Source organism: Lolium rigidum, chromosome 5 (genome assembly GCF_022539505.1).
Source record: "Lolium rigidum isolate FL_2022 chromosome 5, APGP_CSIRO_Lrig_0.1, whole genome shotgun sequence".
Classification (NCBI taxonomy): Eukaryota; Viridiplantae; Streptophyta; class Magnoliopsida; order Poales; family Poaceae; genus Lolium; species Lolium rigidum.
Window position 1 is genome coordinate 131,152,800 of NC_061512.1, and position 13,582 is coordinate 131,166,381.

Sequence of the window (13,582 nt, forward strand, 5' to 3'; positions counted from 1 at the left end):
GTAGATACATCTAGATTTTATCAAATCTGAGATAAATTTTATGAGACGAAACAAGTACTACTCCTACACGGTTTTTTATTTGCGAGTATAAGTGTCCTACACGTTACATGCCCTAAGAGGCAAAAAGAAACCGTGGCACGTTGCTCATGTGCCGCTATGGGGTAAAAAAGGGTAAACAAAACAAAAGGCTTTCTTTTTCACAACCTGCGTCTCCGTATGCTTCTTCCCCGCAACCGTCTCCTCCCACAAAATCTCTCCAACTCCTAATCCAAACTCCGATTCCAACTCCTCCGCCAACCCAAAAACCATAAATAAACCACACTCCAATCCAACAACCTCCTACGCTGCCAAAACCCGATCTTTACGCTACATCGCGCCGTCTCCCCGGTTTAATCGCCGGATTGGAGCATGGAGCTCCGATCCACACCGCCGGCGACGCGGCGGCTGCTGCTGCTGCTGGCGTGGGCGGCTCTCCTGTGCACCTTCTGCTGCTCCTGCGAGGGGAGGTTCGTCGTCGAGAAGAACAGCCTCAAGGTCACGGCGCCGGACGCGCTCAAGGGCACCTACGAGTGCGCCATTGGCAACTTCGGCGTGCCCCAGTACGGCGGCACCATGGTCGGCGTCGTCGCCTACCCCAAGGCCAACCGGAAGGCCTGCAAGAGCTTCGACGACTTCGACATCTCCTACAAGGCCAAGCCCGGGTCTTTCCCCACCTTCTTGCTCGTAGACAGGGGAGGTGAGCACAATTGATTCTTTATCTTTATAATTGCCTTCTGCCCGACCTAATCTGTTAGCTTTGTATGCTTAGATTGGTTTAGTTTCTGATAGATTGCAACTGAAACACCAACTAGAAGTGAGCTAGCTTTTATTTAACCCTGTGGTCTCTTATGCGCATTGAAAATTAGATCTTGTCATGTGATGATAGTGATTGAGCTGACTGTTAGTTGACCCAATTTGGTACACCGACCAAATCTGCGACTTGATGTGTGGATCAAACTAAATCTGCAAAGGTTTTACCGCTAAGAGCCCCTTGCTCAAAGGCACATAGGTCACTGTCTTGTCTTTTGGCCTCTCTACGATGTTCTACTGATTTTGTTTTCAGCCGATTATTCAACGTTCTTATTTGCCAGCTCGTCCATGTTGCATTCCACTTGGTTAATTAAAATATGCTCAGTCCTGTTGCATTCTACTTGGTTAGTTAAGATACGCCGTGCATGGCATAACATGATTTTTCTTGTTCTATGTAGATTGCTTCTTCACAAAGAAGGCATGGAACGCGCAGAACGCAGGAGTGGCGGCTATCCTTGTCGCCGATGACAAGGATGAGCCGCTAATTACGATGGACACGCCTGAAGAGAGCGGGAGGCAGGATTATTTAGAGAACATCACCATTGCGTCAGCGCTGATAACCAAAAGCTTCGGGGACAGGCTCAGGAAAGCAGTCGAGAAGGGCGACATGGTTAATGTGAATTTGGATTGGAGGGAGTCCCTGCCTCACCCTGACGAGCGTGTCGAGTATGAATTTTGGACCAACAGTAACGATGAGTGTGGTCCAAAATGTGACAGCCAGATTGATTTTGTCAAGAGCTTCAAAGGACCGGCACAGATACTTGAGAAGAAAGGTTACACACAGTTCACTCCTCATTACATTACCTGGTATTGCCCGGAGTCCTTCACGTCAAGCAAGCAGTGCAAGTCCCAGTGTATCAACCACGGGAGGTACTGTGCGCCTGACCCTGAACAGGATTTCAGCAAAGGGTATGATGGGAAAGATGTGGTGGTTCAGAATTTACGACAAGTTTGTGTTTATCAAGTTGCTAAGGACAGTCAGAAACCCTGGTTGTGGTGGGACTATGTGACTGATTTTGCAATTCGCTGCCCAATGAAGGAAAATAAGTACACTAAGGAATGTACTGATGAAGTGATCAAGTCACTTGGTATGTTCGTTTTTTCCATACGCCTCTTTATCCTTAAAGTGAGGTGTAGAAGTAAGTTGTATTGAACATGTTTGTGATTTCCAGGACTTGATCACAAAGCAATAGATAAGTGCATTGGTGATCCAGATGCTGATAAAGAAAACCCTGTGCTGAAAGCCGAACAAGATGCTCAGGTTAGTACTTAGTACCTCAGTACGATCTTCTCTCCTCTATTCATCCCGATTGATATCATACTGTAACATTTTTGACTGATTTACATAGATTGGCAAAGGCGCCCGTGGTGATGTCACTATATTACCGACACTAGTCATCAATAATAGACAATACAGAGGTGTGTGCTCTATCAAACCATTATAGTTAACAACAAGGCTGCAATATGTGAGGTTTCGGTTGTGCTTATCCTAACATTTGTATTTCTCAGGAAAACTTGACAAAGGAGCAGTTCTTAAGGCACTTTGTGCAGGCTTTAAAGAAACTACTGAGCCTGCTGTCTGCTTGAGTGAAGGTTAGTGTGTTGACTGTGTTAAGCCCTTACCTTTCCCTCAGTGTTGCTTTGTGATGAATACTTACTGCAACGTTACCTGTTTGTGCCTTTCTCTTGAACCTCTTTGATTTTTGTTATCAAACTGTAGATATACAAACTAATGAGTGTTTGGAGAACAATGGTGGCTGTTGGCATGATAAGGCTGCTAATATATCTGCATGCAAGGTACTTTCGGTGGTCATAGCTTTTCTGCTAAATTCTAGTTCATGGGACAACACCTCTCTGCTTAGCAGATGCATACGATTTTACTTGTTGTTATATGCAGGATACTTTCCGTGGAAGAGTTTGCGAATGTCCGGTTGTGAAAGGTGTAAAATTTGTTGGCGATGGCTACACTCATTGTGAAGGTACCTATCCTGTAGCAACTTAGGATAATATTTTCTTTGTCTTATTTATTTTCTATAATTGAAATAATGGCATGGGTCACATCATGCCTCGGATGTCTGATTAGTTTTTAGTACTCTAAACCTTATTACTGAAGATAGTAGTTAGAGACTTGTCCTCTGCACAACAAACTTTTTTTATGCGACATACAAGGTTCACCTTGTTGCATTTTTTTTTGTTAAACTTGTCTGTGTTATTCCAGCATTAGGATCTGGGCGCTGCGAGATTGACAATGGAGGATGTTGGAAAGAGACCAGGAATGGTCTAACACTCTCTGCCTGCACTGTATGTTATTAGTTCACTTTTTTGCTAACCTTGATGCTGCCACATGTATATAATCTGAAATCTAAAGGCAGATTTATGTTGTTCATAACCTGCAGGATGGTGGCTGCAAATGCCCACATGGATTCAAAGGGGACGGTGTTCACAAATGTGAAGGTAAGAGTTGGTTCCCAAACTCCATTTTATTTTCAGAAGTGCCTTTGTTTTGCAGATTATGTAGCTTTCAATGGGATAATGTGAATATCCACCAAATAATTTGCTTTCACATTTGAAACTTATCTTTTTCATCGAGAAGTTTGTATGTAGTTTGTTTCATCGAAAAGTTTGTGTGTTCCGGTGCATAAATGTGAATATAGACCTTCTCCCTGTCAAAGCACATTGTACATTATTGGTCAGATTACTGGTACTTTTGTTGTTGTTGTGCTGATGTGAAATATTTTGTTTTAGATGTTGATGAGTGCAAGGAAAAGACTGCATGCCAGTGCAAAGAGTGCAAATGCAAGAACACATGGGGAAGCTATGAGTGTGGCTGCGGTGATGGCCTCCTGTACATGAAGGAGCACGATACGTGCATAAGTATGTTCATATTTTCTATAACTAGCTTACTACTGCCTCTGTAGTTTCACATATATGCTTGAGCTAACATGTAATATTTGGACGACGTCCCACGATTTGTAGGCTAGTTATAATCTATAGCTCAGTCATTGTATTTGCGATTCTTTTTCTTCATTAAATTAGCTGTTGAAAGGTTACCATAGTAACATTTAGGTTAGTCTAATTTTCTGAATTTTGGGATACTGAATCTGACACATTCTATTCAGGCAAAAATGCAGCAGGACAGGTAGGCTGGAATTTCCTATGGGTTATCTTCTTTGGCCTAGCAGCAACAGGAATTGCAGGATACGCGGTGTACAAGTACAGGATCCGGGTAAGATATACTACTTGCACAGAATAACTACTATTCATGAATAAGTCTAGGCTGGCGTCTAATACTGTTCTGCACCGCCTTTTTCTCTACAGAGCTATATGGATTCGGAGATCCGGGCTATCATGGCGCAGTACATGCCCCTGGACAACCAGGGAGATATCTCCAGTCATTCTCACCATATCGAGATGTGAAGAGCAGCAGTAGAGGCAGGTTCTTCCAGGATTATGGAAAAGATGATGAGAGGAACAGATAACCACTTGTGATGCATATGCGTGATGAAACGATCTTCTGTGTAGCGTGCTCTGTCGGCCCTCGTGTAAATTCATAGATTAAGTTAGATTTTTTTTCTTAAGCTTGAATGATGTGATGATCTCTTTCTTTAATTTTTTTTTATATCGGGAAAGAGATGTCAAACTCATGTCATTTGTGTTTCTTTTTTCCTCTGTTTTTGTCTGTTTTCCTCCTTTGATCCTCATACTCTTAGTAAGCCAGAGAATAACTAAAATGATTGAGAACACTTCTGAGTGTGGTTTTTGTTAAAAGAGAACGCAGATATAGGTAGCTTAGCACCTGTCAGGAAGCAAATAAATTGCAGGCCATTAGTAAAGTAATTGTAGCTTCAGGCCATTCATTTAGAATGGAAAGGAGTGATGTATATTGTTAGGTAGAGGTAGAGGCCACGTCCAGTTTGATTGCAGGAAGAGGCGACGTTCTAGCAAATTTGAGAATGCATTACAGGACCCTGTCTCTGAACTCAATAACCCTCTCTACCTCACTCTGTCTTCTCATTGTGTCCCTTAAGAGCATCTCCAGCCGCGTCCCCAAAGCAATTTGGGGCGCGCCGGACCAAAAATCCGTTCCAGCCGCGTCCCCCAAAGCCCATTTTTGTCTGGCGCGGTCCGATACGGTGTCCGGCGCCCCGAGCCCGTCCCCGTCCCACAGGGGATGCTCCGGGGACGTCGGACACACCGAAAAGCGAGGCGGGGAGTGCCGGGGCCGACCCGTCAGCGGCACAATAAATTTTAACCTAATCGTCGCCTACCTCGCGACGGAAGTTAATTGGCTTTGCAGCGACTGTGCAGTTCCCGCAGAGGCGCAGCGACGCGTCCCGTCGCGTCTAGCTCTGCGTGCCGGCGTTAATGAGCGCCACCGCTCCTCCGCCTCCCTCCGGCCTATAAAAGGGCCGCCTCTCATCGTCCCTCTCACACGCAAACCCTAGCGCCTCTCTCCCAAACTCTAGCCGCCACCATCTCAACAAGACTCGACGCTATGTCTGGTAGAGGCGGAGGTCGTCCTCGCGGCCGTGGTCGTGGTCGTGGCCGCGGCAGAGCTGAACGCTCGCCGTCGCCTCCCACGCCGTCGTCTTCATCGTCGAGGATGGACGTGGAGCGGGACGTGCTGTTCGAGTTCGTCCTCGTCCTCAAGGGCGACCCGCGCGGCATCCAGAGGTTGCCGGACTCCTTCGCCGAGTACGTCGCTGGCGACGACCGCCCGCGCACGATGCATCTGCGGGAGGCTTCGTGCGGCTTCTACCGGTGGATCGTCGACGCGATTTACGACGCGCGCGGCAAGATGTACCTCAACATCGGCGGGGAGAAGTTCGCGTGCCACCACAGCCTCGAAGCCGGCTTCATCCTCCTGTTCTCCTACTTCGGCGACAGGGACATGAGCGTCAAGGTCTTCGACGAGACGCGCTGCCGCCGGGACTACCACGGCGACAGCACCGACGAGGATGACGACTAGTGTTGTTTCTTCGCAACGAATACGTGCACAGAGGTCTCTGTCTATTCTTCTTCCTCGGTAGAACCAACAAGGGCACCATCTCCCGCTGGATTTTCCAGTTTGGGTGACTGGGTATGCCCTCGAGTGTTCTTTCTTGGTAGCGAACACACGAAACCTTCGATGCACGGCCTAGTTAGGTTTAGTTTTTTTTGCAATATTATATATTTGTGTCCACCACGGTTCCAACTATGTATTAGTTTGTGGAAACCATGTTCCTAACTATGTCTTCGTGTAAACCACATACCCAATTATGTATTAGTTTGTGGAAATTGAAATAAAAATGCCAAAAAAAGAATTTTAAATGTTTGGGGGAGGCGTTTGGGGGACGCGTCTGGGGAGCGACGTCCCCCAAACGCGGCACGAACAAAACACGTCCCCAAACGCTCAATCCGGCGCGGTTTGGGGGATGCTTTGGGGGGACGCGGCTGGAGATGCTCTAATTTGTACGAAAAAACAGACGAGCAGGTTCAGGTTGGATATCTACGGAATGGAGGGAATAAATCATTCCCCTTTAGCTGAAAAAGAAGGAAGGAATCTCTATTTCACATTTTTCTGAGATTAACAGGAGCATTCGAGTGCTAGGCACCACATCTAGGGGGATTAGCTGTTCTCTACTAACAACTTGTGGCTTTGACCTTGTCATCGATCTCCAGCCACCGCTCTGGTGCCGTGGGCGATTTATCTCTCATCTGGTGTAGGACTTCTTTTTTTGGTTTGGTTTTGGTGTCGCTGCTGCGTCACACAAACAGTGTTGGTTGTTTTTTTTCCAAGCAATCCCCCACAAACAGTGTTGGTTGTGTTGTTTCAACAATACTATCGCGGTGCGCTAGGTTTGGCGTTGCCAAAGAGCTTGGAAGGTTTTGTGGACAGTAGAGCTGATTCTTGTTGTCAGTCTGTTAGCACGCTCCATGGGCATAGTCTGCCACATTGCAATCTTCAACAACCCATCTTTCGAGCCTTGGAGCATCTCCAGCCGCGTTCCCCAAAACGTCCCCCAAAAGGATTTGGGGCGCGCCGAACAAAGAAACGTTTTCAGCCACGTGCCCTAAAGCCACTTTTTGTCCGGCGCTTCGAGCACGTTCTCACTACACAGGGAACGGTCCGGGGATGCTGGACACAACGAAAGGTGAGGTGTGGCGGGCCCGACGCGTCAGCGGTACATTAAAGTTTAACCTAACCGTCGCCTACCTTGCGACGGAAGTTATTGACGCGCAGCGACGATGCAGTTCCCGCAGAGGCGTAGCGAAGCGTCTCGTCGCGCCTTGCTCTGCGTGCCGGCGTTAATAAGCGCCACCAATCCCCCGCCTCCCTCCGGCCTATAAAAGGGTTGCCTCTCATCGTCCCTCTTACACACAAACCCTAGCGCCTCTCTCCCCAACCCTAGACGCCAACATCTCAAGAGTCGACGCCATGGCTGGTAGAGGCGGAGGACGATGTCGCGGCCGTGGTCGTGGTCGTGGCCGCGGCAGAGCTGTACGCTCGACGTCGCCTGCGACGCCGTCGTCTTCATCGTCGGACCTGCAGGAGGAGGAGCGGCAAGTGCTGTTCGAGTCTGTCGTCGTCCTCAAGGGCGACCCACACGGCATCCAGAGGCTGCTGGACACGTTCGCCGACTTCGTCGCCGGCGACGAGCCGGACTCACTGCATCTGCGGGAGGCTTCCTGCGGCTTCTACCGGTGGATTGTGGACGTGATCTACGACGCGCGCGGCAAGATGTACCTCCACATCGGCTGGGAGAAGTTCGCGCGCTACCACCACCTCGAAGCCGGCTTCGTGCTCATGTTCTCCTACCTTGGCGACGGGACATGAGCGTCAAGGTGTTCGACGAGATGTGCTGCCGTCGCCACTACCACGGCGACAACGCCGAGGAGGACGACGACTGAGTGTTGTTTCTTCGTACCGAAAATAGGCGCGAAGGTTTCTGGTTGTTCTTTCTCGAAAAAACCAACAGGGGCTCCATCAACAGCTGGATTTTCCAGTTTGGGTGACTAGGAGTGCCTGAGAGTGTTTTTCTTGGCAGCGAACACACGAAATCTTCGATGCCAACACTAGTTAGGTTTCATTATTTTGCAATGTTTTATATTTGTGTCAACCATGGTTCAAACTATGTATTAGTTTGTGGAAACCATGTTCCAAACTATGTTTTAGTTTGTGTAAACCATGTCCCAATTATGTATTAGTTTGTGAAATGTTTCTTCTCTCTATTGAAATAAAAAAACAAATACAAAAAACAAAAAAATATTTTAATGTTTGGGAGCGGTGTTTGGGGGATGCGGCTGGGGAACGATGTCCCCCAAACGCGACACAAACAAAATACGTCCCGCAACGTTCGATCCGGCGCTGTTTGAGGAACGGTTTAGGGGACGCAACTAGAGATGCTCTTGATGAGCAAGATCGTCGGCCTAGCTTGACAATGCTAGCCGGGCTGAATGGCTAGATCAGGTTGGTGCCCGTCGATATGCTTGGTGCAATGGTCCATATGCTTGCGGCGATTTAAGGAGATTTGATCCTCTCCTCTACATATCTTTGAAGGTTTTTCAGTGTGTCAGTTTTTTTGATATTGTCCATTGCCAGCAACATCTACGAGTTCGGCGGTAGCTTTGACGAGGATTCCTCGCTGTATTTTCCGGTGTTTATCTATAGTTTCTTATGTCTTCGTGGGTTCAAAACTACATGATCTGGTACTGGATGTACCATAATTTAATGGAAAGAAATGGAAATTAAGAGCATTCTGCTGCACACTTGTTGACCACAAGATGCACCTACCTCTCCCCCTCTCTAAACCCTTGTAGTACGTTTGTTTGCACGCTTACTTCAGAGTGGTAGTTGCGTCTAGCAGTCTCAGTACAGCCACATGTCCACTCCCAGTGCTCCACCTACCCCCCCTGTTCCATCGCGTCGCACGGCAGCACGATAAAACACCCATACTCTTTTGCTGTCTCTCCGTGCATCTCTGCCAGAACAAACACAAAGCTGCTGCTTCAGTTCATCCTCCAATCAAAAGTTCTCTCTGCTGACCACTGCTTCTGCAAAGAACAAGTAAGTTGCTTAATTATAATCTTCTTGTTTCAAAGAAAATCTTAGTGCTAAACAGTTCTGGCAAACAATTACAAAATGTGGGAAATAAACTCAGTTTTTGATCAAGCTTTGCTTGCGAGTGCAGTGGGATCGGAGCACGAGAAGACCGTGGACGTGGAAGGCATCCCCTTCCCGCAGGAGATCATCGCCGGCGCCAAGACGCTCTCGCTCGTCGGCCATGGCAAGTCTCGAGCCTTTGACATGAGGAAACAAATCATCTCTGTTTTTTCTCTGACACAGTTGAGCTCGATGTGCAGGCGTCACGGACATTGAGATCCATTTTCTCCAGATCAAGTTCAACGCCATCGGAGTCTACCTCGACACGGACGGCGTTGTGGAGCATCTGCAGGGCTGGAAGGGGAAGAACCAGCTGCTGGAAGACGACGCTTTCTTCAACGCCCTCGTCTCCGGTGAGATTATTAGTTCTGATGATGATCGATCGAGGTGGACAGTAGACCACATGTTTCTGATACGTTGCCGTGCGTGCACGCATGCAGCTCCGGTGGAGAAGGTTCTGAGGCTGGTGGTGATCAAGGAGATCAAGGGCTCGCAGTACGGCGTGCAGCTCGAGAGCTCCGTCAGGGACCGGCTCGTGGCGACCGACAGCTACGACGACGACGAGGAGGAGGCGCTCGAGAAGGTCGCCGACTTCTTCCAGTCCAAGTACTTCAGGCCAGGGTCCGTAGTCACCTTCCACTTTCCGGCCACCCCCACGGGCGCCGCGGCCGAGATATCGTTCGCGACGGAGGGCAAGGAGGAGACCAAGGTGGCCGTGGAGAATGCCGGCGTTGCGGAGATGATCCAGAGGTGGTACCTCGGCGGCGAGTCGGCGGTGTCGCAGAGCACCGTCAAGAGCCTCGCCGAGCATTTCGCCGCGGTCCTCTCCTCTCCATGATTCGTTCCAAGTCGCCGTTGCTTGTGTAATAAAAATACACGTACAGTACAGTACTATTCTTCAGATATGTGAAACGCAAGAATGCTACTCTATTACAGTTTTTTTTAACTATATATGAATTTATTTACTCCATATGAAATAACCTTCCGATTTCTATCCTAAGAATCTAGGTCGAATATACGGTGATTATTTTTGAACATCTTAAATGCAAGAACTTTTTTTCTCTTACTCTCTTCGATTCATATTACTTATTGCTAATATGGATGTATCCAGAACTAAAAAAATATCCAGATAATCCATATTAGAGACAATTAATATGAATCTATACTAGCGATAAGTAACATGAATCGGAGGGAGTATTCAATTCCAACTACATCGGATGCTTGGTTGGTTGCGCTTGTTTATATGCCTGCTTACGATTAAAAGCAAGCCTATAGACGGAAAGACCTATTTTGTCCAAATAATGTGAGGTCACATGTCCTCCTACTGACATTTAAAGGACAACCTATACACCGACCAGATCGGTCTATACACCACGCGTCCAGCCGCACACCCTAGCTGTGGCATGGACCTGGCTCATAAATTGCGAGTCCCTTCTTTCGTCCAGTATTTCCCGGTTTCTGTCTGGCTTTTTTGTTCCCTTTTCCTGTTGTTACATTTTTGTCTGGTCTTTTGGTTTCAAAAGATATCTATATTCAAAAATTATTTTAATTTTCAAAAAGTTCAGATTCAAAAACTATTGAAATTCAAAAAAAATCAGATTAAAAAAACTGATTACATTCTGAAAAAGTTTAGATATTTGATATTTATTGAATTTCGAAAATCATTCAAAATATTAAGATTCAAAAAATTTGTTGAAATTGGAAAATGTTCAGATTTAAAAATTGTTCAAATATTCAAATTCCAAGAAATTTTTGAAATTTAGGGAAAAAATCAGACTCTAAATTGGTAAAATTTTAAATTCAAAATTAGATTTGAAAACTGTTCATAATATTTAGATTCTGGAAAAAAATGAAAAGGAAAAAAATAAACATAAAAAAATGGAGAAAGAGGATATTTGTTTGGGCCCAGCACAAACGCCGCTTTGGCGGTGAAAGGGTACCCCTATGTTTGTTTTTGGTAATTGGTGACAATTTCTATGGACTAATGTTTTCAATATTAAGTTTTTGTTGGAAGGAATACTCCATGGGTTTTGCTTGAAGTCCATATGTTGGATTCAAGATATGTGATGTCAAGAGAGAAGATTTGGCTCGAAGTCGGGGTCACAATCCTCCAAGGCTCATGAGTTGAGCTATTGGTGACCAAGACCTAGAGCATGCAATCAATTAAAGTGTTCCGGCTTGAATGAAGCATGAGCGCCGTCATAAATGTCAAGCGGAACGCGGTTAATTCTCTCGCCCTCTTACGGTGTCGGGTCACGATGTAAAAAGAGATAGGAAGAGCTCGAGACAAAGTTCGAAGGAGCACTCGAAGATGAAGCTCGGAAAAGCGCGACAAGGTAGTCTCCTCTTTTCGTTTTTTCTTCAAAATAGGACCCCGCACTATTTTTTTGACGAGGAAATGGAATTTCCATTAAACTTGCACAACAGAATCGCTGGCCAACAGGTTTACAATACACTCTGGGGCATCCGAGAAAGAGTCCTCGGACTCGGAAATAACGCCTAGCTTTGCAAGCTCATGGGCTACATAGTTACAGGAACGCCGACTAAAAGAAAAGAGAGAAGAATCAAAGTTTAGAGTACAAAAACTTCTCGCTTCTTTCACCAGCACACCAATTTCTGATCTGTCGAAGGCATTGGACTTGAGAGCATTCACCAGGTTTGAAGAATCAGATTCAAATATAATTCTGTTCGCCCCCACTCTATTTGCCCCAACAATGGCAGCAAGGCAAGCAACAGCTTGAGAATGCAAGGCATCTCGAAGATGGGCAAATTTCCCCGCACCAGGATCAATGAAATCACCAGCCTGGTCACGGATGACATAGCCCCAACCGCCAGAATCCGAGTCAGAATCAAAAGCGCCATCAAAGTTGACTTTCACATGATCATCTGGCCATTTACTCCATTCGTGAATATCTGGAGGTTTCGGTTGGTTGTTTGGCTTCAGACTTAGTTGCCCCACCAGGAGCTTCTCAACTCGATGGCACACAGCCTCGGAGCTAGGAGTCGCCTCACCTGCATTTTGCTTGTTGCGAACGTTCCACCATTCCCACATCAGGGTCACAACCTTAAGTTGTGTTTCGTCGTTCCACTTCCAGAGATCTTCCAGCATGCTATGGGCTGAGGTGCAAGACATGAGCTTCTCACGGGTTTCACCTAGAGCCAAGATATTCTAACACTCTTTAACTTTTTTGCACTTCAAAAAAACATGTCCCCATCCTCGTTCAAGCGATGGCACACAGGACATGTCGTATCGAGGTCTACCCCAAGCCTTCGGATTTTCTTTTTGTTTGCTAGGCTATTGTGAGCAAGCCTCCAAACAAACATCTTCACCTTGCTTGACGTTTTAAGAGACCAAATATGGTTCCAATCAAATTTGACAGTACTGTTTTCCAGATTCTCCTTGGAGCATGCACATCTCTGCCCAACCTCCTATCCCTCAGGTTAACCCCAACCTTGTATGCAGACTTGACTGAGAAAAGGCCGCGCGGATCGAAATGTCAAGCATGGATGTCTTCCATTCCATCACAGTTGTTGATAGATAGAATTGCCCTAGCATCCTCAGCCTGGAAGAGATCATGAACTAGTGCCTCGTCCTAATCTCCAGTGAGTGGGTTGAGCAGATTAGCCACAAGAGTGGCCAGTGAGTTTCCTTGGAGTGATCTCGGCTTCCTCGTGATACCAGAAGGGACCTTACACTATTAAGAGGGGGTCAGGGTCGTTATTTGGTTCTTTGGCTCAAATCATCTTTCTCTTTCATCCCATTCGCTTGGCATCCTTCATCAATTTTATCTTCGCCACCACATGCCGTCTTTGATTCCCTCTATTCTGCATCTTCAAAAGTGGCTCAAATTTGGTTTGGCGTTTGCAATATTTTTTCTACCACTTTTGTTCGCCACAAAAATATCTTGTCTTTTGGTTCCATCTTTATTCTCCACAATATTTCGCTCTTGCTCGCTCCAATATTTTGCTCTCGATGGCGATCGAAATTTGCTCAGATCTTACCCAAAATATACTCAAAGTTTGCTCCGCTATTTGCCAAAAGAAATTAAAAAAAGCGGACAAAACAACACAGCTAGGAGCTATATTTATTTTTATGACAACAGCCATTCTGGCCGGTCAAACCGGCTGACCGTGTTTCTTTTTCCTGGTGTGGCCCGCTCCCTTAGGGCATCTCCAACGCGGCGACCCTTCTCGCGCCCGCGCGTCCGGATAGGTCGACCCAAAGCCGGCCCAAATCTATGCCACGTTTGCGTGGCCGCGGACACGGAGGGCTGCCCCCTCGCGTCCTCCCGTTGTCCTCCCCTGGCCCGCCTGTCTGCCTCCCAAGAAACACTTACTCCACTCCACTCCCAAAACCTAGAGATGGCCGACGAAGCTCCTTCCGCCGCCACCGCCACCATCTGAGACGAGGCCCAGCTCGCGGCCGTTGTCGCTCCTCCCGTGGAGGCAGCTCCTGTCCTGGACGCTTCGGTGGTCCTGGAGCCCGGGCCGGCTTTGAAGAAGGTGAAGCCCGAGCTCACCGCGGAGGAGAGGGCGATCGAGAGCAAGAAGCGGGCCGATCGGCGCAGGGCGCACGAGCAATGGAAGAAG

The 13,582-nt window shown here is 47.1% G+C and overlaps 2 protein-coding genes across 2 annotated transcripts; both read left to right on the plus strand.

The window, feature by feature from the left end:
* The first annotated feature begins 399 nt into the window (after positions 1 to 399).
* LOC124652558 (vacuolar-sorting receptor 1-like) lies at positions 400 to 4,480 on the plus strand. The gene is made up of 12 exons (XM_047191591.1): positions 400 to 736; positions 1,248 to 1,937; positions 2,022 to 2,110; positions 2,199 to 2,268; positions 2,359 to 2,442; positions 2,570 to 2,646; positions 2,747 to 2,828; positions 3,068 to 3,150; positions 3,246 to 3,303; positions 3,595 to 3,723; positions 3,969 to 4,075; positions 4,168 to 4,480. The coding sequence occupies exons 1-12, from the start codon at positions 409 to 411 to the stop codon at positions 4,264 to 4,266; spliced, it is 1,896 nt and encodes a 631-aa protein (XP_047047547.1). The 5' UTR covers positions 400 to 408; the 3' UTR covers positions 4,267 to 4,480.
* A 4,221-nt stretch (positions 4,481 to 8,701) lies between these two features.
* LOC124652559 (chalcone isomerase-like protein 2) lies at positions 8,702 to 10,058 on the plus strand. The gene is made up of 4 exons (XM_047191592.1): positions 8,702 to 8,896; positions 9,021 to 9,116; positions 9,193 to 9,345; positions 9,433 to 10,058. Coding segments are annotated over exons 1-4 (648 nt in total). The 5' UTR covers positions 8,702 to 8,895; the 3' UTR covers positions 9,831 to 10,058.
* Positions 10,059 to 13,582: the final 3,524 nt, after the last annotated feature.